Source organism: Electrona antarctica, assembly GCF_951216825.1.
Source record: "Electrona antarctica genome assembly, chromosome: 22".
NCBI lineage: Eukaryota > Metazoa > Chordata > Actinopteri > Myctophiformes > Myctophidae > Electrona > Electrona antarctica.
The window spans coordinates 37843126-37864793 of record NC_136805.1 but is presented as its reverse complement, the minus strand read 5'-3'; the positions used below and the strand labels follow the sequence as shown (position 1 = coordinate 37864793).

Below are 21668 nucleotides of genomic sequence, written 5' to 3'. Positions count from 1 at the left end.
CTGCTATATAACATAATGTTTAAAACACAAAAACAAAACAAGGCATAGACTTGTGTAATTCTATTCCAAATTTTGTGCCAAATGTTTTGCTACACCACCTGTCCTAGGCCTAGGGCATAGGATCACGCTGCAGCACGTCGTGAGCTTATGTAGATCTGTTTTTTTATCTTCACATACTGGTACACATTAGGCTGCAATCACACTGCCCGTTTGGCGAATAACTCATCCTACATATTTAGTTTAAAGATGGAGTGCCACAATTTTTGTATTTTTCCAGTTTTTCATGTGTCTATGAGGTGACAGTAGGCTACTTCATTAGACACCCTGGAGTCGTTTTTATGTGCAATGGTGTATTAACTTTGTATTTAGGGTTTCTTCCTGGAGGCTGAACCCTTGACAGTCAAACGGGCCAATGAAATAAACAGTAAAATAGTGACATCACACTATCAGCCCCTCCCCTAACCCCTCCCCCTTTATCATACAACTACAACTGTGGGTGCGGCTTCAGTTCAGGTGGATCACCACCCATCACCACCCACCAGGCAAACTTAATGAACTGGTAGGCGTGTCCACATAAAAGCATGATTTTTAACAAATACTGTACACTTTGGAAAAAAGTTCTTCCTCCTTAAATTATAATAATACCTGATGATCATTTTTTAGGGTGGAAAAAAATCGTGGCACTCCATCTTTAATGTTATACATGTTTTGGAAAAGGTTAACTATTTATTTATTTATACATTTCAGGACCCTTGATACATTTCAAACCTTTTCCAGGGCTGGAAAATATTTCTTTCTATTTTCAAATTGACCGTGGGAAACCCTGTGTAATATTACACCATGACCTTGCAGTCAGTGTTACATCATATTGTTGCAACCTCCTCTTTCAACCTTGCTTCCGTATTTTGGCATGTCATCAAGGTGAGCGCTGCACTTCCAGTAAGTGCTTCCATTTTTGACTACTGTACATTTCCCTGTAATTACTGGACGTCGAAGCAACCCTGGGCCTGCACTTGTGTCTGTGTCACTTTGACTTGAATCCTTGGTAAGCATTCGAAGCTTCCCAACTCTGAAATGAACTCATTTAAAAAAAGAGGAATCTATCAAGGCAAGCCACTCGTCACCACTGAACCACTTTAGCTTGTGCCGTTTCTGACACTTATATTGAAAAGGTACACTTTTAAACTGATTGCGACCAATAAGGTACTTCATTGCACGTACTTAAGTAGAATTCGGAGTGCTATTACTCTACGATAGTAATTTATTTGTATCCAACAAAGAATAGCAAGATGACCTGATCATCTGACTATGCAAGAAGACTAAACAGAATGACAAGATGATGGAAGGCGTCCTAAAACCTTTCTGTCTCATTGAACTCCTCCCAAAAGAACATGTGCAGCTAGCTCTCTAGCTTCCTAACATGTCTGACCATGTCTGGACATTATCAAAGTCGTGCTTCAGTTGAGTCACTTGGAGACAGAATGTTCCTACCGAGACGTCTCCTGGTGTGTCCACATGCAGGGCACAGGCCAATATATGATTACATTTATACTCTCACTCAACCTCACTCCAGTAAGCATATACATCCTGTCACCTTTGTGGCCATCCTTTCTTTTTTTAAATTAACTGAACAGTTTATTTGGACAAGGCACCAGAGTGGTCAGAGGTGGTGGCATAGAGATACGTTTGTTTGGCACACACTAGGGCTTTCACTTCTAGTGATTTTTACTAGTTGACTAGTTGCCTAGTTTACTAGTCGACTAGTTGTTTTAACTACCTATTATGTAAAAAAAAAAAAAAGTTTTAATTTTTTTATTTTTCATAATATTTGTAGGCTACATTTAAAAACTGTGTACATTGGTGACTATAATATAGCATTCTAGCTGATCTTGAGGCCTACAAAAACCTTCCTTATCAACTAGTCAACTAGTACCAACAAGGTCGACTAGTGGATTTACTAGTCGACTAGTTGAATAGTCGACTAGCTGCTTATAAAGCCCTAGCACTGTCTGTGATCTACTGACCTGCTTGATTAATTTAATATCTCTAGGATATGTCCTCAGTGAAGCTATATCTACCGTACTGACCTGCTTGATGAATTTAATATCTCGGTAGCTGTCCTCGGTGAAGTTATATCCGTTCGTCAGCAGCGTCAGGATGTACGTACCCGAGAAACAGTACTCGGCCAGATACTTCACTTTTATGGTCGGGTGCTCCGCTATTACCTGTAATTAACACACAACAGATCGCATTAACATGAATGTACGGCAGTGATTCCCAGTATGTATTAGGTCACCTGCTGACCTGCTGTGCTGATGTCTGGCTGACCGTGTGCTGCTTTCGAGGTAAAAACCATTTAGCTTTTCTGTCTTTTGTCATGTCTCTTGTATACATGCACAATTTCCACTTTCACATTGAGCTAATCTAAATGCTTTCAGTAGTAACTAGTAAACAAACAATCTTGACTTGGACTGCTTATTTGGCCTTAAGAAAGAAATTGCCAGCACTCCAAAGTCCTTCTGGTATTTTTTTAATTCATAATGCAGCACAAACCGGCACGGACGCCTTTCGGCGTCAAGCCTTCTTCAGCGGGTATCACACGCTTTAGGACTTCGGAGTTCTGGCTATTTCTTTCTTACTGTGAATCTCATCTGACTCTTCTATTGCTGCTTAATGCCTCATCTAATGGCTCTGAGGGGGGAAATCCTAATTGCAAATTGAACTCTGAGAGTGTTCATGTGTACACTCTCAGAGTAACTCCAAATCCTCAAGGACCCTTGGGGGTCCCGGGAACCCACGTTGAGAACCAGTGATACAGTATAGATGTGCTGGATGAAAATGAGGCAACGTTGTGCGTGTGTGCGTGCGTGTGTTTCGTGCGTGCGTGCATGCGTGCGGAACTGCTGAGTGACATGTGTGTTGTATATCATTAGGACATATCCATGAGTTTGTGAATGTAACTTTTTACTGCACCTAAACTATTTGTGTTCCTGAATGCTTTCCCCGTGTGTGGACATAAATAAATTGTTAAACTGTGTGTGCGTGCGTGCGTGTGTGTGCAAAACAAATGTTCCAACCTGGTCCCAAGGCGTAGCACAGTAGCGCGTCAGTGCCTTCTTGACGGTGTCCAGAGGGACAGAGGTATCGGTCAGGTTGAGGAAGTTCATCACAAAGTAGTAGGCGGAGAAGGCCTGCATGCAGCCAGGAGAGAGAGACATACAGAGAGAGAGAGAGACATACAGAGAGAGAGAGAGAGAGAGCATGTTTAACAAACAACCAAAGTGCTGCTGCTCAGTATACAGAACAAAACACTGGAGAGAGAGCTGGCACAGACTTTACTACCAGTCTTATAGTACTTCTATGTTATGTTTGTTCATGTTCTAGTTTTCATGGTTCTATGTTCATGTCTTTCCCCAGCTGGATCTTGTTGTAATCAGCCCTCGTGTAGCCTATATTAGTCGTTCCCCTGCAGTCAGTGAGCCCTTGTCGGGTCATTGTTTGGAGTCAGTCAGTTTGTGATGTCTGTTCCAAAACGCCCTGACCATGTGTTTTGAACTGCTGTCCTGCTTTTGGCTTCTCAACACTCTAGTATGCAAGAAGAGCTAAAAGCACCGCTTAACAGAACCAGCACTAGTAACATACATACATTACACACAGACATAGTAACCCAGATATAGGACTAAAGTTTCCAATGTGTGTACGGTAGTATTCAACACTGAAATTCACTGTCATGTTTGATTCATGAGGCTATTTTCCAGGCGCACCGGCCCACCCGGATGGTGTCTGCCGGTTGCTGCCGGGATACTGAGGGAATTACTAATGTTTCCTGGAAAACATGTTTCCGTATTTGCGTTCGCTGGTTGGTATCCATTCATTTTTTTAGCAGAAAAAGGCCAGGACAGGGCCCATATTGTGACTGACTGAGGTTGAAAGTTCAAATTCCAGGAATGGTCTTGGGAAAATCTGGCTGGGGGGGGGGGGGGGGGGGGGGGGGAGTGAACAAGCGGCACTGTCTGCTGCCTAAAATACCATTTATGTGCACTGTGCACAACACCCCCAGATCGTACGGTCGCATAGAGGCCGACAGTACAAGGGAAACGATTGATACATCTGTGTGACTGTGGATAAGAATGGAACTCTTGGGCGTGACCTCTCCTCCGCGTCATCAGCGCCCATACCCTATAGGTGGGGTTTGGCAAAAAGGGCCTTTCTGTGTGGAGTTTGCATGTTCTCCCCGTGTCCCCTAGGGTATAAGTACCCTCACAAAAAACATGCAGTAATCATGGTCTCTATACCGCCTCCCCCTGGTACAGCCGGGGCGCCCTGATGGAGAGGAAAGGACCTGGTTGGAATATCGCGTTCCTTCCACGCGCTACGCCCTACCAGGGGAGCTCCCCCCTGTCAGGTGATAAGAGGCAGGCCTGCTCACTCCTCATGCATTGAAGGAAGCATGAGCTCAGTTCGGGGCTCTCCCCAGGTTGTCAGAGGGAGAGTAGTGGCCAGCATTACAGCTTAGGCAATTGGCACCGGGTGAAAAAATGGGTTACAAAAGTCGTGGGATTAAAAAAAAAGAAAAACTCACCCCAAAGGGGCCGTTTAAAGGTGGCTGGAAGACACCATTAAAGGAGCACTTGCTGTAGCCGCACTTGGAGAAGTCGAACACGTGCTTCAACTTCTCCTGGCACTTGGCGAAGTTTCCCGCTCCTGTGTGGGTGAACTCAGCGGGCAGCACTGTCTCTGGTTTTCGGCTCGACGTGCACGGGGTTTCGTAGAGGCTGGAGTATTTCTTGGTGTCGCTGTAGCCAGGGTGGAAACAAGGGTCCGATAATGCACTCTGACCTGCCTGGGGGAACAAGAGAGGAGGGATGCACCATATTGTAATTTTCTCCAATATTATGCAGGGTCGTATATTATTATCTATTATATTGAGCTCATTGCTCAATTATTAAAGGCAGTATAATTATTAAAGGTCACATTATTATTGCGTCATATCCGTTAATATTGGTGAAAATAATCGGAATTATTTTGACATTGATTAATACCGATACGATGCATTTTTAATAAAATATCGAACGATATCGATTTGCTACCGATAATATCGCGAACACTAGCCTACATGTATTAGTAATAGATATCAGAAGCATATATAGGATTCAGCTTGAATTGAGTGCAAGAAAATCAAAAATAAGCTGTGCTCTTTGGGGGAAAAGACCGTAGCACCAAAAGAGTATGTCCCAGGTGAGTTTAACCATAGTAAAACAAAACACCTGCGGCCTCCCAGGCTAACGCTCTATAGTAGTCATTGCTATAGACTGGATGAAATTGTTATCGAAGAGCTGGAGAGACCCTTTTTACTGAACAAACACTCTCTTAAATTTAAATGAAATGAAAGGTTAATTGTATTCTCATTCCTCATCCTGACATAGTTCTTAAGTGCTTGCAGGACTTATTATTTTGTTTGCTACGTATATCAGGTTGCTAATCTTCGAGATAAGACCTAAAAGTAAAGTCCAAATGACTGAATATCTGTAGACGTAGAATAGAGCATTGTGTCTAATCTGTGCACCACCGTACGTATATGTTATCGCATGCCAAAAAGTGCAGATCTACAAGCTCACAATGTGTCATATCTGCAACACATTGTGAGCTTGTAGATCGACAGAGTACAACCAAACATACAATGACTTGTCTTTTAGTTCTACCGGATCTCTCCTCCACTAGATCTGGCAGTTTTAGTCTAGTTTTATTTGTTGGCAAAATGGTCAATATATTTAGTCTTATAGTTTCAGTCATCATAGCTTAGTTTTTATTTAGTTTCCGTCAGAATGAACACTGTCCCGTACCTGGGTCTGCTGCGACAGCGCTAGCCGGAGCACCTGGTCTTTGCCGTAGCACAGGAAGCTGTGTGTGTACAGGATGTAGTCATTGCCGTACAGGCGGAAGGTCACAGAGTTGTTGGGCGACTCAGTGCCGTCGTAGTCCTCGGGAACGAAGCTGATCTGCGTCGAGGCTCCGCCCAGGTCCAGAGCCCCCGTGGTCTTCAAGCCCTGCATGCGGTGCAGCAGACCGAGAGAGAAAGAGGGTTCAAGCTTTGATCGGTCAAACCACAAGCCAAGACAAAAAACTTTGTTGGCCTTCATATTAACAGCCACATTAGCACAGCCTAGTCAACCTATAGAGGGTATGCGCGTGACATCATCATCAAACCAGGAAGTTATGTAGGAACGCCTACTGAGTGGCAAAAAACTACTTTCTGGCCTTGACAGCCCATACATCCACACAGAAAAGTCCTCTCTGATTGCATTAAACGACATTAAACAATGTTAAACTCACTTTGCATGTTGCTTTGCCACTCGATTTGCCACTCGATGTGCCATTCACTTTAAGCATGCGCATACTCTCTATAGTGAGCCTACTATCACCATAAGAATATATCACAGATTACAGGATTCGCGTCTCAACACGATTTAAAAACAAATATGTCCATGCATTCATCTCCAGTGGACTTGACTACTGTAATGGTGACTTTACAGGTCTCCCTAAAACAAACGCATATTGGCCCGTGGTCGGGGGAAGGGAAGCCGGGCGGGGAGAGTCGTATCTGTCACTACATGTAGGCCTACTCCTACGGGCTAGCTCCACTAGCCTTGGATCAAGACCTAGTCATAATGATGACAGCCAAGACTGTCATTATCAGTCATAATGGTGACAATCAAGGCTATATAGGGCGGCACCTGTCAGCAGGGAGTGTTGGGCGGGAGGAGTATAGGACTATGTATACATCCTCCCGGTGGGGGCTCCTCACTGGCAGGTGAGGTGAGCCAGTATAGGATACATCGGCAGTGCCGCTGCCTTTTATTGAGATTTTGTAATGTAAGCACTGTAAGTTGACTCTTTGCTGTGTGTCCTGAATCTCTTTTCCTTCTTTTCACTGAATTCAAATGTCCTTTTATAATGTGTTCCTTAATGCGTTGCTTAATGTTTTATGTAAAGCACAATTGAGTTGCCTCATTGAAATGTGCTAGCCTGGCCTTGCCTTGAAGGTAGGAATGTGTGTATGCGCATGCCACTGTTGCCACACACATGCACGCACACACGCATATATGTATGCAAGAAAGCCTGCAGCACAAGAAAATCGCACACAGTTAAGTGAACATTCACACATGCAGACAAGTACCTACACATGCAGCAGACACACACTATACATGCAAAAATGTTCACAAACCTGTAACACATGGACCTTTGGGCCATTTTTACAGTGCCGACATTATGTAATATAAGATACAGTACATGCATGTATAATCACACACACACACACACACACACACACACACACACAGACACACACTCACAAGCACACACAGACCTGATTGAGGCGGTCGTCCAGGTAGTTGACAGTCACCCAGCCGAAGGCGCCCTCCTCCTGGCCACTGAGGATGCGAGCTCCCTGGTAGGAGAACGGAAACGTCTGCAGGGCCCCCGTCACCGCCTCGAACACCTCCTCTGATGCAGAGGCATTCTCCATGCTGCACACACATATATATACACACACACGTTTGCATTACTATACTTGTGAGGAGGACATCAACCTTTTTTGGATGGTAACTTTATACTTTATATATTAGGCTGAAGACCAGGGGAGACCGATCATTTTCAGCTGCAGCGCCCAAACTGTGGAACGATCTTCCACCCAAACTGTGGAACGATCTTCCACCCAAACTGTGGAGCGATCTTCCACCCAAACTGTGGAACGATCGTCCACCCAAACTGTGGAGCGATCTTCCACCCAAACTGTGGAACGATCTTCCACCCAAACTGTGGAACGATCTTCCACCCAAACTGTGGAACGATCTTCCACCCAAACTGTGGAGCGATCTTCCACCCAAACTGTGGAACGATCGTCCACCCAAACTGTGGAGCGATCTTCCTCCCAAACCGTGGAACGATCTTCCACCCAAACCGTGGAACGATCTTCCACCCAAACCGTGGAACGATCTTCCACCCAAACCGTGGAACGATCTTCCTCCACCCCATGTTAGAGCGTCTCAAACCATGTTTATGTTTATAGGGCCACTTCACCCCTTTTGCAACCAGATCTTATTTTAATGACGTTTAGGACACAAGAAACACCTTCCTGGGGTTTGTGTTTGTGTGTGTGTAATATGCCTATGTGTTTTTAGATATTTTAGTTATGACACAATGTTCACGACCAAAATTTGTCTCACTTCCTTCCTGGACTACAAGTCACACCTCCACACAGCCTCCCCCCTCTCCACAAGGAGGGGCAGCGCACCAAAGCATTGTGGTCATTGTAGACATTCAGCCAACCAGTCAAACCCGATAGTCAAACACACAGACTTCATTCTTTTTTTTGGCCATAGGGTGCACATTTAAAATTGTGCTACTGGTATCTACTACAAATACTAATTAACATTGAGTGACTGCAGTTTCTTCCAGCAGTGAAATGTCCCTTGAAATCACGTTAGAAACATCCCCTCGCTGCAACGTAGCCTGACAGCACGTAGCGGGTGCGAGTCCCGATCCCGACGGCCTTTGCTGCATGTCACTCTCCATCTCTCTCCCCATTATATCCGTCATATCAGCCTGTCCTATCCATGTGTGTCTATGTGTTTCACCCCCCCCCCCCCCCCCCCCTATTATTTATTGTTTTACCCTATATTTGTCTACTGCAGCACTTTGGCCCATGCAGCTCTGTTGTTTTAACCCATTTCCGGCCTGACGTCAAAAAAAAATCATGACAATTTTCTGAAAGATTTGAGGCACATTTGAACGATTTTTCAAAAATAGCAGACCTACAAGTTCATAGCGCGCCACTCGGTGGCGCGCTATGAGCTTGTAGATCTGCTATTTTTCAATAGCTAAATTATAACATAATGTATGTAACCACCAAAAGGGGTTCCCGCCCAAAATGGGTTAAACGTGCTCTATAAATAAAGTGGATAGGATTGGATTATAAATGCTATTTGAGGTTGTTTTTTCCCCCCGTTTTCAATCTTAAAACCCTTAAAGCCTCTAGTTTAACTGCACGCCGCTGCCGTGCACTCAAAATAGCCTATCTGTAATCTGAGCTTGTACATCATTTTGGGTGCGCGACCATTAAAAAAAGACAATGATCAAGAGGTGCACTGCACGTATCCCCAAATCACAATGGGTGCAGGATCCAAAAAATGACTTAAGAAAGGAGAGAGGAGATCCGCACACCGTTTTAAAAGCTCCCAAAATAACGTATTGACAACAGAGCGGTACAAAAAATACGACGTTCCGGCCTCACCGGCCTTCGTCAGGTACCATACATGGATAAAATTTTTCTTTTCTCATTTTCGTTTCTCTATTTCTACTATACCTACTTGTGGGGACATTTGGCCCTCACAAGTAAATTAAAGGGGAATTTCTCCCTAACCCTTTTTTTACAAAAGTAAGTTGATAATTATGTAAATTGACCAAAAAAAATAAAAAATAAAGTTAGCTGGTCCTTCAGCTGCTTCTGCATCTTCAGCTGCTTCTGGAGGGGTCTAACGCTAGAACTCCTATTCAATCGCGCAATTGTTTTGTTTTTTGTTTACATCTGTTCTAGATGATGTGACAGCAACACACACATTGTTGACACTGCACTATTCCTGGTCTACGTGAGCTGATGTTAGACCCCTCCAGGAGCAGCTCCAGCTCCAGCTTCAGCTCCCCTATATCTTTATTTATTTTTGTATAACATTTTTTGGTCAATATACATAATTATCAACTTACTTTTGTAAAAAGAAAAAAGGTATAGGGAGAAATTCCCCTTTAATACAAGAACACGCACACAAAAACACACACACACACACACACAGCACACAAATAATATATGTATTTCCCGCATACAAATCAATGCGCTCATCGCCATAAATCTTAAAGTGGCAGCTATACTGGCCTGCACGAGGGAGATGCCAGTAATACATGCACTGACTTGGCAATGAGAAGCTCAAGTACAAATGTAACTGAGGCTAGACAGTATAGTGCACCGCCAATGTCGGGTGTGGTGTACATCTTGTCCATTACCGTAACATTTTCAGGAAATTGAATTAAAAATGAACCATGTGTTCCTTCCAATGGATCGAATGTAGTTATTATTTAGTCACATGGGCTGTATTTTGCGTGTCTTAAGTACCAGGTCTTATTACTTAACTTAAGACCTGGAGGCGTGGTCAATGCTCTTTGGCCACTCAGAATAGCCAAATGGCATTGATCACACCTCCAGGTCTTAAGTTAAGTAATAAGACCTGGTACTTAAGACACGCAAAATACAGCCCACACAAGCTGTTACTTGTTAATACTGAATATTTATATACTTGGGGCATTCCACTCATTTTCAACATTTTACTATGTCATTAATATACCTTAGAGCTGTTGTGTGGAAATAATAAAAAAGTCCCGCCATTCTGTGTTTCCTATAACTGAAGATCTGGAAAAAAAATCATTAACATGGTGAATCACATCTTAATGATGTCATCAAGATGTGTTTCATCATGTTAATGTTTTTTTTCCATACCACTTTGCTTTACCGCATCCCTATTTTGGGCATGTCAGGTGCAGTGTGGGGTTTCAAAACTTTAGCAAATAGCACATGGAAAAGCTCACCGGCTGCATTGTGTGCTTGCGGATTCATTGTCAATGGTCGCTATACTTTTGCAAGACACTGCCATACGATAAAGTAAGATAGGCTATTAATTTATGCAACACGCAGATACAAGGATTGTACCTGACTGCGATGGTATACTGTAGCATCGCCTTCATGTCCATTATGACCGAGAGACTGCCAATTTACAAACAACATTACAGAGTTTAATATGATATATTATCTTATCCATGTGTGCACAAAGGAGAACATTCCATTCTATTGAGGCTTACCGTACATTAAGGTATAAGTAAGGATATACAACTCATCCCTATATGGTCTCATAGGCTAGAGCAGTTCAAAGCAGGGTTAGGGGACCCCCCCCCACAGGTCTTTGGGGGAGTTTCAGATGGTCTTAACACTCTAAACTGGGGATACTTGAATTTAAACCATTTGAGAATCACTGGGATAGAGGCTGGCAGGGCTGGACTGAGAGAAAAATTCGGCCCGGACATTTTCGCGATACTCTACTCTACTGACTTTTCGGGTCGAGGTCCATACAAATACTTGAGCCCAGCCTTGTTAAGCCCTTAACACCAGCCCAGCCTTGTTAAGCCCTTAACACCACCACATTAACAGTACAACATAAATGATACACAACCAAACAGACAACTAATTAAACATTTGGCCCAGAACGGCCCACCAGAGGGTCGGCCCACCGGGCATATGTGCATGCCTGGTACGTCCTGTGGCCAGCCAGTCCACCCCTGGAGGCTGGTGAAACAGATAAATTAACATATCTGCAGGCCTGTTTAGTATCTGTACCAACGTACTGGGAGACACTGAGCCTCCTCTGGGGTGTAAACAATGTGCTCGTCATGTTTAGAGTTGTTCCGATACCATCGGCGGCACCATCGGTATCGTAAAAGCTATGACGATAATGCCTAAAATCCTGGTATCTCTATGCCACTGATGTATTAATTACATGATTTTATTTACAGTCATATTTTGATGATATTGCTTCAGTTGACTGTTTTACACTCTTAAGGTGGTTGCACACCGGCCGCGTTTTTCGGAAAACCGATGGAGAAACGCCGCTAAAAGTCAGAATTCGCATCCGATTTGCGCCCGGTGTGTGGAGACCTTTACTGTACTATTTATATTATCATTTATTTAATATGTAGCTGCACATTAACAATCATTAATGGATTTTTTTAACTCCCAGAGTTATAGACCTGTAAGGGTCCATTTAGAACCTCCTCAAGGAACCACTTGAGAATCACTGTCCTAGATTTGTTTAAATTACACACTGGTAATTGGATCAGTACTCGGTATGGACCAAATCTGATCCCGGGCTCCCCCAGAGTTAGTGTCAAAGTGTCCTTGAGCAGGACGCTGAACCCCTAATTGCACCCGATGTGCAGGTTGGTGCCTTGCATGGTTTCCTCCGCCATCGGTGTATGAATGTGTGTGTGAATGGGTGAATGTAATGAAACAATCTATGTAAAGCGCTTTGGATACAAAAATGCACTTTTGTCCCCTTTTGTATGGGTATCTGAATCGGGAAAGGACATTTTTCATCGGTACATCTCTAGTCGTGACCATGGCCTCTGTCAGTGTCCAGTTAGCCTGAAAGAGACCTGTGCTTTTCTGGACATAGAGGGGCGGTCACCACATTTGGAGTGACGCCCCTCTGCACTCTAATTGGTTAGCAAAAATACAAGGTTCACTCGGCTCGTACAGTATGCCCATTCTCATGCAACTCTCGCCCAGGCGTTTTTTTCTTCCTTTGAAACAAAAACGCCTGCAGTCTCCGAGGTTAGTGTCCAGTCAGTGTGCGCCTGTTTTGTCCCTGAAGCCTTCGTCGGTTTGACTGTTTCCCACGGAGTGTGCCCCTCCCTCCCTGTTCCTATTTCCCCTCATCCAATCTCCTGAGGCCAATAAGAGTCTAATTTTTATTTTATTTATTTTATTTTTTTATCACACGATTTTGCAACCCAGTTTTTTCACCCAGTGCCAATTATCTAATGTAATCCTTGGCGCTACACCTCCTCTGCCAACCTGGGCCAATAAGAGTCTGATTGCCCTGAGCGCCGTCACCTGTGTGAGGACGAGCTGGGCCTGGTTGGGTGAGTTCTTCTTATGTGTTATTCCATGCTGCTGGGCCATAAATTGTGTGTCACGTTCTTTGTTGCCAGTGTTATGTTTGAGTTGAGTTATTGCGTTAGTTACTGGAGTGCTTATGTAAGTTATATGTATGTTATGAGTGTACTGTGTGTGTGCATAATTTGTATTGTTGTTATTCTCTATCGTTCATAGTACAGACAAGTTGATGTGATCCTTGGTTCCTGATGCTTGCAAACATGAAACCAGATCGCGTATTAATTTTGATTTGAAGTGTCTTGCTCAAGGTCAAGGACACTTGCGTTTTCATGCAGTACCACTTAATTAATGCCAACAACCAGTAGTACTAGTGTGGCTCTACTCAAATCAACCACAGGATATACAGTTATCAATACTAGAGCGGACACACCAACTACAGTAGTAGTCGTGTTAGTTCTTGACATTAACAAATCAATTTAGTCACCTAAAATAATGCATACATGGATGTACAGTGGCCATCATGTATGTGTGCGTTTGTGTGTGCGTGCATGCATGCATATGTGTAAGGTCTTCAACATTTTTCAGCCCAAGGACCCCTTAGCTGAGAGAGAGAGATGAAGCAGAGACCCCGTCCACACCCCACTGTATAACGCTATGTTGCAGATAATGCTTTTTCATAGATTTAGGTAGTTGCTAATGTGCATTTTCAGACAGTTAACCTTATTTTAAACCAGTGGTTCCCAAAGTGGGGTCCGGGGACCCCCAGGGGTCAATATTTAGTCAACTTGACGATGGGCTCTGTTTTTTCCCATCTACACCAACTCTTTGAAACTCCGATCGACGAGCTCTATTTTCGGCTAATGTGCCACCCCATCACACAAAGATATGGCGGACCGGACCGGTCCCCTGTAGTAACCCTGAAGACCCCCTGTTGAAGACCCCTGGTGTAAGGTATATGCATATGGTATAGCGTACTTGAGCAGCCTCATGCCAGCGGTAGCTCCCAGGTAGAGGGGGGTCTCCTGGTGCCTGCTGCCTGGTACCAGCTGCACTGCCTCCTGCATACAGACTGTCAGAGACTGGCCTGCTCCCCACGGTGAAGATGAATAGCTGGAGATACCTGGACCTGCAGAGAGAGAGAGTATAGGAACCACGTTAGTGTGGTCCACATAATACATACATATCGTTGCTGTCGGGAGGAAACTCAATTTGTTTTGCATAAATCAGTGCTATTGAACACCCTTTACGTCTGTGTGTTTCGAAAATATTGAACCAATGGAAAGTAGTAAAAAGTGCTTTGGACAAAACCTCTTCACTCCATTGGACCCTCAAAATGTCTTCTAAACTTTAGCAGACATTTCTGAGAGGGAGAGAGGTGGTGGAGTTAGTTGCTTTAGCAGCTAAAGCAACTAACTCCACCACCTCTCCCCCTCTCATGAAAGTAATTGACAATATATAAAGTTACAACACCAACTTTGATGAGGCTGTATTGCTTCGTTTTAAAAATATAAGGTTTTCTTTATTTCCTGAAAAATGCATATTTTTCATTTCCTGAAAAATGTATATTTTTCATTTCCTGAAAAATGAACATTTTGGAGTTATGAGGTTTCCTCCCGACAGCAGAGATATGCAATATCCAAATGGGTGTTGTTTGTCACTCACAGGTACCAGTGTTGTACCAGGCCTTTTATAAGAGACTTGGTTTTTCTGTAAAGTTTCTTGGTAGTTGCGACCTTGCAGGTTGAAGTTGGCGCTTGTTTCTAAAGTGTTGTTTCTTATTTGGTCTTGCTTCCTAAATGTTGTTTAAACCAGTGGTTCTCAAACATTTTCATGTGAAGGACTCCCCAAATGAATATGCATTTGTCCACGGACCCCCCACCTAACAATATTTTGAGCCAGGGACACCCATACCAGATTTGTGTCAAAAAATAAAGGTTAGGGTAGGTTTAAAGTAAGTGCTCGTGTGGCCTATAATCGTTTCTTTTGGGCTTATTTTTTAATAGAGCTGATCGCTTATTTCTCTCGCAGAATCTGTGAACACTGACTGACAGGTATATGCATAATGTTGACATGGAACCAGTTCACAAGCAATACAATAAACATCAAGACAATAACAGTGATAATAACTGCATGTAAATGAAAATTAATACTTAAAAGAATAAAGTTGGCGATAGTACAGGTAATACCACTTTAGCAGATAGAATATAAAGTTGGCATCAGCGCAGGTAAAACCACTTAACAGCAATGGGAAATGTGCAGAATATGGCGGGCCAACAATTTAGTATCTGTATTTGTGAAAAGTGTGTAGTAAGATATGCTGCTGCACATAAATACAAGTTTATATGTACATTAGTGAAAGTAACAGAGGAGAGCAAAACACTAAACGGGGACATGTCATTATTGGTATAAAATAGGGCTTAAGTGAGGAGGGAAGCAATGGTTGCATGTTTGCCTGCAACCATAAAGTAACTATCGCATCGTAAAAAGTGCATCATAAAGCGATTAGCAAACACAAATAAAGCCTTTAATGGTTTAGATATGGACCTGCAGACACGGAGGGTGATAAAACAGGAAGGGCATCGGGGTTGGAAAACAAGAATACTAATGTTGCCTCTGCCACCTCACCCTTTTGGCAAAAAAAATAATATGTTAATGACGTTTAGAAGATTTAGAACACATTCCTGGGGGTGTGTAATATGTGGTTTTAGATATTTTAGATTTTAGCAGTGAGCCCAGTGTCTGATATTATGGACAGCAATGGGAAATAGGCTATACCAAAGCCTATATACACGGGTTGTGCAAGGACGCGCTGTGATTGGCCAGTCGCTGTGATTGACAACCTAACCCTAACCTTAACCTCAGTAAACTTAGCTTGCTGTGTTGGATTTATTATGTCGCGTCATGGACACTTCCTTCCTGGACTACAATTCCCATACACTGACACCACGGCGCGTAATCAGCGCCTCAAACTGTGACTCCGCCCACCCCCTGGGGAAGTTGTGATTTGCACTCGTTCATTGCAATGCAATTTGCGGCATTTTCAAAACAAGAGTAGCGATTATCAAACGTATTTGCAATGCCATACGTTGAAAGATCTGTTGCCCGTGGACAAGGCACGCTACCTCCGCAAGTTAGATAGCATCAGCATAGATGTTTGTCCGTATGTGATTAAGGATTGGACCAAGTTGCATTGGCAGCCATAGAAAATTCTTACCCCAAAACCGGATGTGACGTTTTTGGGCGTTCCTGTCTAGCTTGGTGTCAGTGTATAATGCTTTGGTGCACTGCTCCTCCTTGTGGATAGGGAGAGGGCTGTCTTACTGAGACATGTACTCCAAGGACTATTGAAAGAGGACGGTAAGCGAAGACCATACGGTGGACTCCATGCTGCTCCCTGGAAGGAAAGAAACATGCGCAATGGGCTATATGCAGCCAACACTTCCGCGTTCAGCTTCCTTGGTCTCAATTGCGCATGTTTCTTTCCTTCCAGGGAGCAACATGGAGTCCACCGTACGGTCTTCGCTTCCCGTCCTCTTTCAATAGTCCTTGATGTACTCCAAGAAGTAAGTGAGCCCAGTGTCCATGCATGACATCAGAGACACTGGGCTCGCTGCTAAAATCTAAAATATCTAAAACCACATATATTACACACATAAAGACCTCCCAGGAAAGTGTTCTAAATCTTCTAAACGTCATTAACATACAGTATATGTTTTTGCAAAAAGGGTGAAGGTACAGTCTGTAAGTCTGTTCTCAGCCACACTGGGTGTGGCTGAGAATCTGGGGGTGTGTCAGTGGGTGTGTCTAACAGAGGTATCTATGGGCTCTGATAGAGATCATTTTGAGACTGAGGAACAAACATATGGGACCCCACTGTACGTGTCCCTTTAACTTCTGCCTCCTGTGGATTTTGCCCAACGGCAACACGGCATGAGGCCGCCGACCAGAGTCCTGATTAGAACCAGCACGCCGTCGTCGTCTTGAGTATTTAACCATGATACACTTCTCTAAGTTCTCCCACTAAAGCCCCAAATAACTTCCCATGGGCCATTTATACGGTTACGGTACAAAAGAGAATGCAGCTTCTCAGCCAAATTAGCCCCGTTTCTGTATTATTGCCTACAAAGACATCGTGGATTGTTCAAAGAGAGCTCCCAAAACCCCGCAGGGAGAGACGTGCTGGTTTTTTATTGTCGACAGACCTATCCTGCTGTGCGTGCAAGCACGTCCTTGTGTGTGCGTAATGTGTATGTGTGTGTGTGTGTGCGTGCGCGCGCGCGTGCATGTGTGCGCGTGTGCGTGCATGTGTGCGCGTGTGCGCGCGCGCGCGCGTGCATGTGTGCGCGTGCGCGCTCGCGTGTGTACATTCCACTTAAAGAGCTTAACCTTTGTACAGATGTAAATTCCACAAGGATTAAGGCAACATATACAGTATGGAGGCCATATGGACGGATGGCGTTTATAAGCGAACACCATGATGCATAGCTTCTCCCTCCTGACAAAGTGAAATACATGGCTATGGATGTTTCTATGGCTCCTGTAAAAGTATGCATACTTACATACTGTAAATCTGCTTAATGCATTAGCGCTGAGTGGGTATATCAGTTCACTTCACTGAAGTATGTGCAGGGAGTCTGACTGTGTGCATGCATGTGTAGGCCTTATGTCTAGCCTTGCCAGGCCATGAGGCCCACAGGGCAGGAGCGTATCTCCTGTTTCTGTAGCGTGAGGCAGCATGATGTACAAGTACACCCCCTGGACATGACGCTAGTATACGTCCAGCAGGGAGACACTGGGTCCCATTGTTTACTATACTAGTCCTTACCCGTTCTGAATAATATATGAACAGCAAATTATGTTCAGTGTGGTGTCGAAACAGCGCGTGTGTTCACGTTAACATGCCCCGTTCGAGTTGTTTTCCCCGTGTGGGTCTGTTACGCGGAATTTCCCCGTGTGGGTCTGTTACGCGGAAAAGTGTGTCCCAGTATTAATCTGTGTCCGTCCCAACATGCATTTCACTGGTGACCCGGAAGCCGTCCCAACATGCATTTCGCTGGTGACCCGGAATAGGACAGACACACAGCGATCGCTGAATTTAGTAATGATAGTGGAGTAGAAGTACAATTATTGAAAATTGGTACAAGGGGACAAGGAAAATGTGTGTGTGCGTGCATGTGTTCATGCATCAGAGTGATTGTGTAATTCCACATGCACAGCAGACAGCACTATAGTGCACACGTATACTGTACCTTTGACTTTGCAGGAGTGGATCTGCTCGACGTGGCCGGTGTTGTTATCCTTCTCCGCCGGCCACCGGTAGAGATACATGGCTGTGTGGGAGGAGCCGGCATCCAGTACTATCCCATACTGATAGAGGGGGGGGGAGAGACATTAACCCATTTAGGCCTGACCTCAAAATTAAAAAAGAATCTTCTAAATCCTCCAGTTTTCTGAAATAAAAATGTTCACGATTTTTCAAAAATAGCTAAATTATAACATGTTTAAAACACCAAAAGGGGTTCCCGCCCAAAATGGGTTCATCTACAGATATTCAGGAGAATTGCTCTTTTTCCTAAGTCTCCTGAACTTGAACACAGCATTTTTGCATTGAACAAATTTGTCTAGAAATCCATATCGTATACGTACACCGCATCTCCAGTAGCTAAAGAGTGCTGGGTTGCACCCTGAAAATAGCTGATCTACAAGCTCACGATCAACGCGTCGCGCTGCGACGGAGAAAGAGAGGTGGGGAGAGACAATGATCTTAACCACTTTAAGGTGGAAAATAGTATAAAAAAAATGTATGTTTGCACTTAAGTAAAAGTATCAATACTGCAATATAAAAATAGTCTGTTTGCAATTAAATGTCTGGAATTCAAAATGTACTTGAGTAAAAGTACAAAAGTATTGGCATAAAAATGTACTTCATTAAAGTACCTAAAGTAAAATGTACAGAATGTCCCATTATATTATATTATATAAGTGTTCAAATGTATTAAAAAAAAAGCGTGTAGATCGGCTATTTTCAAATTGCTGAAATGTATACAGTGCAGTAAAGTGGTTAAAATCTAAGTTACTAGTAACTAAAGTTTTCAAATAATTGGAGCAAAAGTACAATGTTTGTCTCTGAGATGTACTGCAGTAGAAGTATAAAGTATTAAAAATTGGAAAGTAGATTTACAAGTATACTACAATTTCGACCTTTGAGGTATTTACCTCAAAGGTCAAAATTGTAGTATACTTGTAAATCTATACTTCCACCTTACTTTCCACCACTGACCACTTTTTCAACCTGGGGGGGGGGCTGTCGTCGGGCAAATCGTTATAGCGTGACATTTTCAAAGTATTGTTTTGTCGAAAACAAGTGAAAACAGCTGATGTGTATACGAGCTTGTAGATTGTCCACTGAATAGCACTGCTGTCGCTGCCACGCAGTAGAAAATAGGGCTTAACCCATTTTGACCTGAGATCAGATTCTATAAATGTCTTCTACATCCTGACAGTTTTCTGAAAAAGTTATGTTTCTATGTCAGTCGTTCTTCGATTTTTCAAAAATAGCAGACCTACAAGCTCGTAGCGCGCCACTCGGTGGCGCGCTATGAGCTTGTAGATCTGCTATTTTTCAATAGCTAAAGCATAACATAATGCTGACATAATGCTAACATAATGCTAACATAATGCTAACACCAAAAGGGGTTCCCGCCCAAAATGGCTTAAGTGCTTCGGAGCCATCAATCAACTCATTCACTCTCCGTTCCGCGGTTGGACGAAGATGAGCTTAGTCTGGAGTTTTTTTTTACTTCCGTATTGATTTGTGAACCTAAACACAATTAGAGTGAAGCCTCGAGCTGCGCTTTGCCAACAACAAAATGACAAGCAAATTTGTCGTTGAGAAATGCACCTTCGGGTCAATTATCTGTGTCCTTAGTTTAAACCATTCAGGCCGGGAACCCCTTTGTGTTTTAAGCATTATGTTATACTTTAACTATTGAAAAATAGGAGATCTACAAGCTCATAGCACGGCACCGAGTGCCGATCAATCAATCAAATTCCAACCTTAAAGGACCACTTCACCACTTTTCAACATCTCTTCATATAATTGGTCCTCATTAATGTTCATGATAAAACACCACCATTTCTTCCTACTCATTCTGTGTCTCATAGGAGGGCTTTGGGCAGTTCGGACACCCGTCCACCAGTGACATCATCATTAGGCAGATTTATTTTTAAACAAGATTTGTTTTAAAATATATTTAGATTTTTATTATTGTGAGAACGATGGCTTCAACTTTTGCATTGAAACTTTTCAGGAAAAGAAAGCCTGCCGTTTCTATTAGCTTGGATTCACCATCGATGATGTCACTGGTGGACGGGTTTCTGAACTGCCCACAGCCTTCCTATGAGACACAGACTGAGTAGGAAAAAATGGTGGTATTTTATCATGAACATTAGTTAGGACCAATTATAGGAAGAGAAGTTGAAAAGTGGTGAAGTGGTCCTTTAAGTACCGGCAGTATACTTTAAGTACCGGTACCTATTTATCGGTATCACAATGTCTAGTCAATCAGCTACGTAGAGAGAGAGAGAGAGTGACAGCGAAAAGTCATTATTATTAAAATTATTAAAATCACTATTAAAATTACCCAAAGCTCAACATAAGAACACTGGTGAGGCCGCTTTCTGCATGGATCTATGGCCCTCAACTTGCCATTTGTTTAGATTTATCGTGTGTTCATATTCAATGTTCTGATACAATTTTCCTTGCCATTTTTTCTTTTTATATTCTATTTATATTTTTATTTGCTAATTTGTATATATTTTGTCTTGTATTGACCTGCTTTTGTTTTTCGGCATTCCGCTGCTTGTTATTTGTTTTATGTGAAGCACTTTGGTTGCATTTTATGCATGAAAGGTGCTATATAAATAAAGTTTATATTATTATTATTATTATTATTAAAGGACTACTAGGCAGCATTCAGTATCACTCTTGCTGTGCTACGACCTAATTTGGCAGTGGATTGGTGGAGTTCCACAGGTTAAGGTCACATATTGACCAGCGCCCATATTTGGTCTGTTGGCTCCTGCTGGCTCTTATGCTCAACAAATGGGCTTTAGTTTGTTGTGCTGCTAGTAGCACATGGCAACCAACAACACTGGCTGCATCGTATACTTGAATTATACTAGGCTGAGACACGCTGTGAGCTTGTAGATCTTCTATGTTTGGTGCACGGCATCGGCAGGCAATTATAAGTATAAAACCTACACTTTACATACATGAGTTGTTGTATATTGTAGATCAGTGGTTCCCAAAGTGGGGTCCGGGGACCCCTAGGGGGTCCTTGAGGGAGTTCCAGGGGGTCCCCCAGCTAAATGATAGTTTGGAACCAAATGGACCCTATGGGTCTGTAACTCTTGAGTGTCCAAATGGAACCAAAATTAACATTGATTTTACAATATAAATTGGGGTCCCAGAGATAGAGATTCAAATGGGGGTCCGTGGGGCTAATTAGTGTCAATTTGGGGGTCCTTGACATGAAAGAGTTTCAGGCTGTAAACCCCCCCCCCCCCCCCAGCAAAAAAATAATTTTAGAACTGGGGACCCCCCACCCTGACAAGCCCTTGTAATTGTATAGGAGTTGAGGCATTACATTAAGTTTGACTCTACAAGCTCACAACGCCTCGCACTTCGCCGCGTGTGAGCTTGTAGATCGGCTATTTTCACAATGTTTGCCTCTTTCTTACAGAATATTTGACAATTTGGCCAATTTGGTAATGTGCACAAACTGCACATACCTTGTATTTTGTATACACCCTTATTTGGTCCCAACCATTGTTTTGGGAACCACCGTAGATGTATGGACACAATTCTCGGTGTACATTGACTTATTTTTGTATACCCGCTACCTACCTTATACTTTTGGAGGAGGGGCTTGTTGTACAGTACCGCCACCGT

At 43.2% G+C, this 21668-nt stretch overlaps 1 protein-coding gene across 2 annotated transcripts in view; it reads right to left on the bottom strand.

Annotated features, from left to right (window-relative positions):
- entpd1 (ectonucleoside triphosphate diphosphohydrolase 1) overlaps positions 1-21668 on the bottom strand; it is a 44382-nt gene that overhangs the window by 2576 nt on the left and 20138 nt on the right. For both annotated transcript variants that reach the window (XM_079491879.1, XM_079491878.1), the window contains 8 exons: positions 21624-21668; positions 17965-18082; positions 13691-13841; positions 7367-7526; positions 5844-6047; positions 4583-4843; positions 3078-3191; positions 2088-2225 (listed from right to left, as the gene is read on the bottom strand). The exon at positions 21624-21668 is cut by the window's right edge and continues 83 nt beyond it. In XM_079491879.1, the coding sequence (XP_079348005.1) occupies positions 2088-2225; positions 3078-3191; positions 4583-4843; positions 5844-6047; positions 7367-7526; positions 13691-13841; positions 17965-18082; positions 21624-21668 (1191 nt within the window). The remainder of the gene's footprint in view (positions 1-2087; positions 2226-3077; positions 3192-4582; positions 4844-5843; positions 6048-7366; positions 7527-13690; positions 13842-17964; positions 18083-21623) is intronic.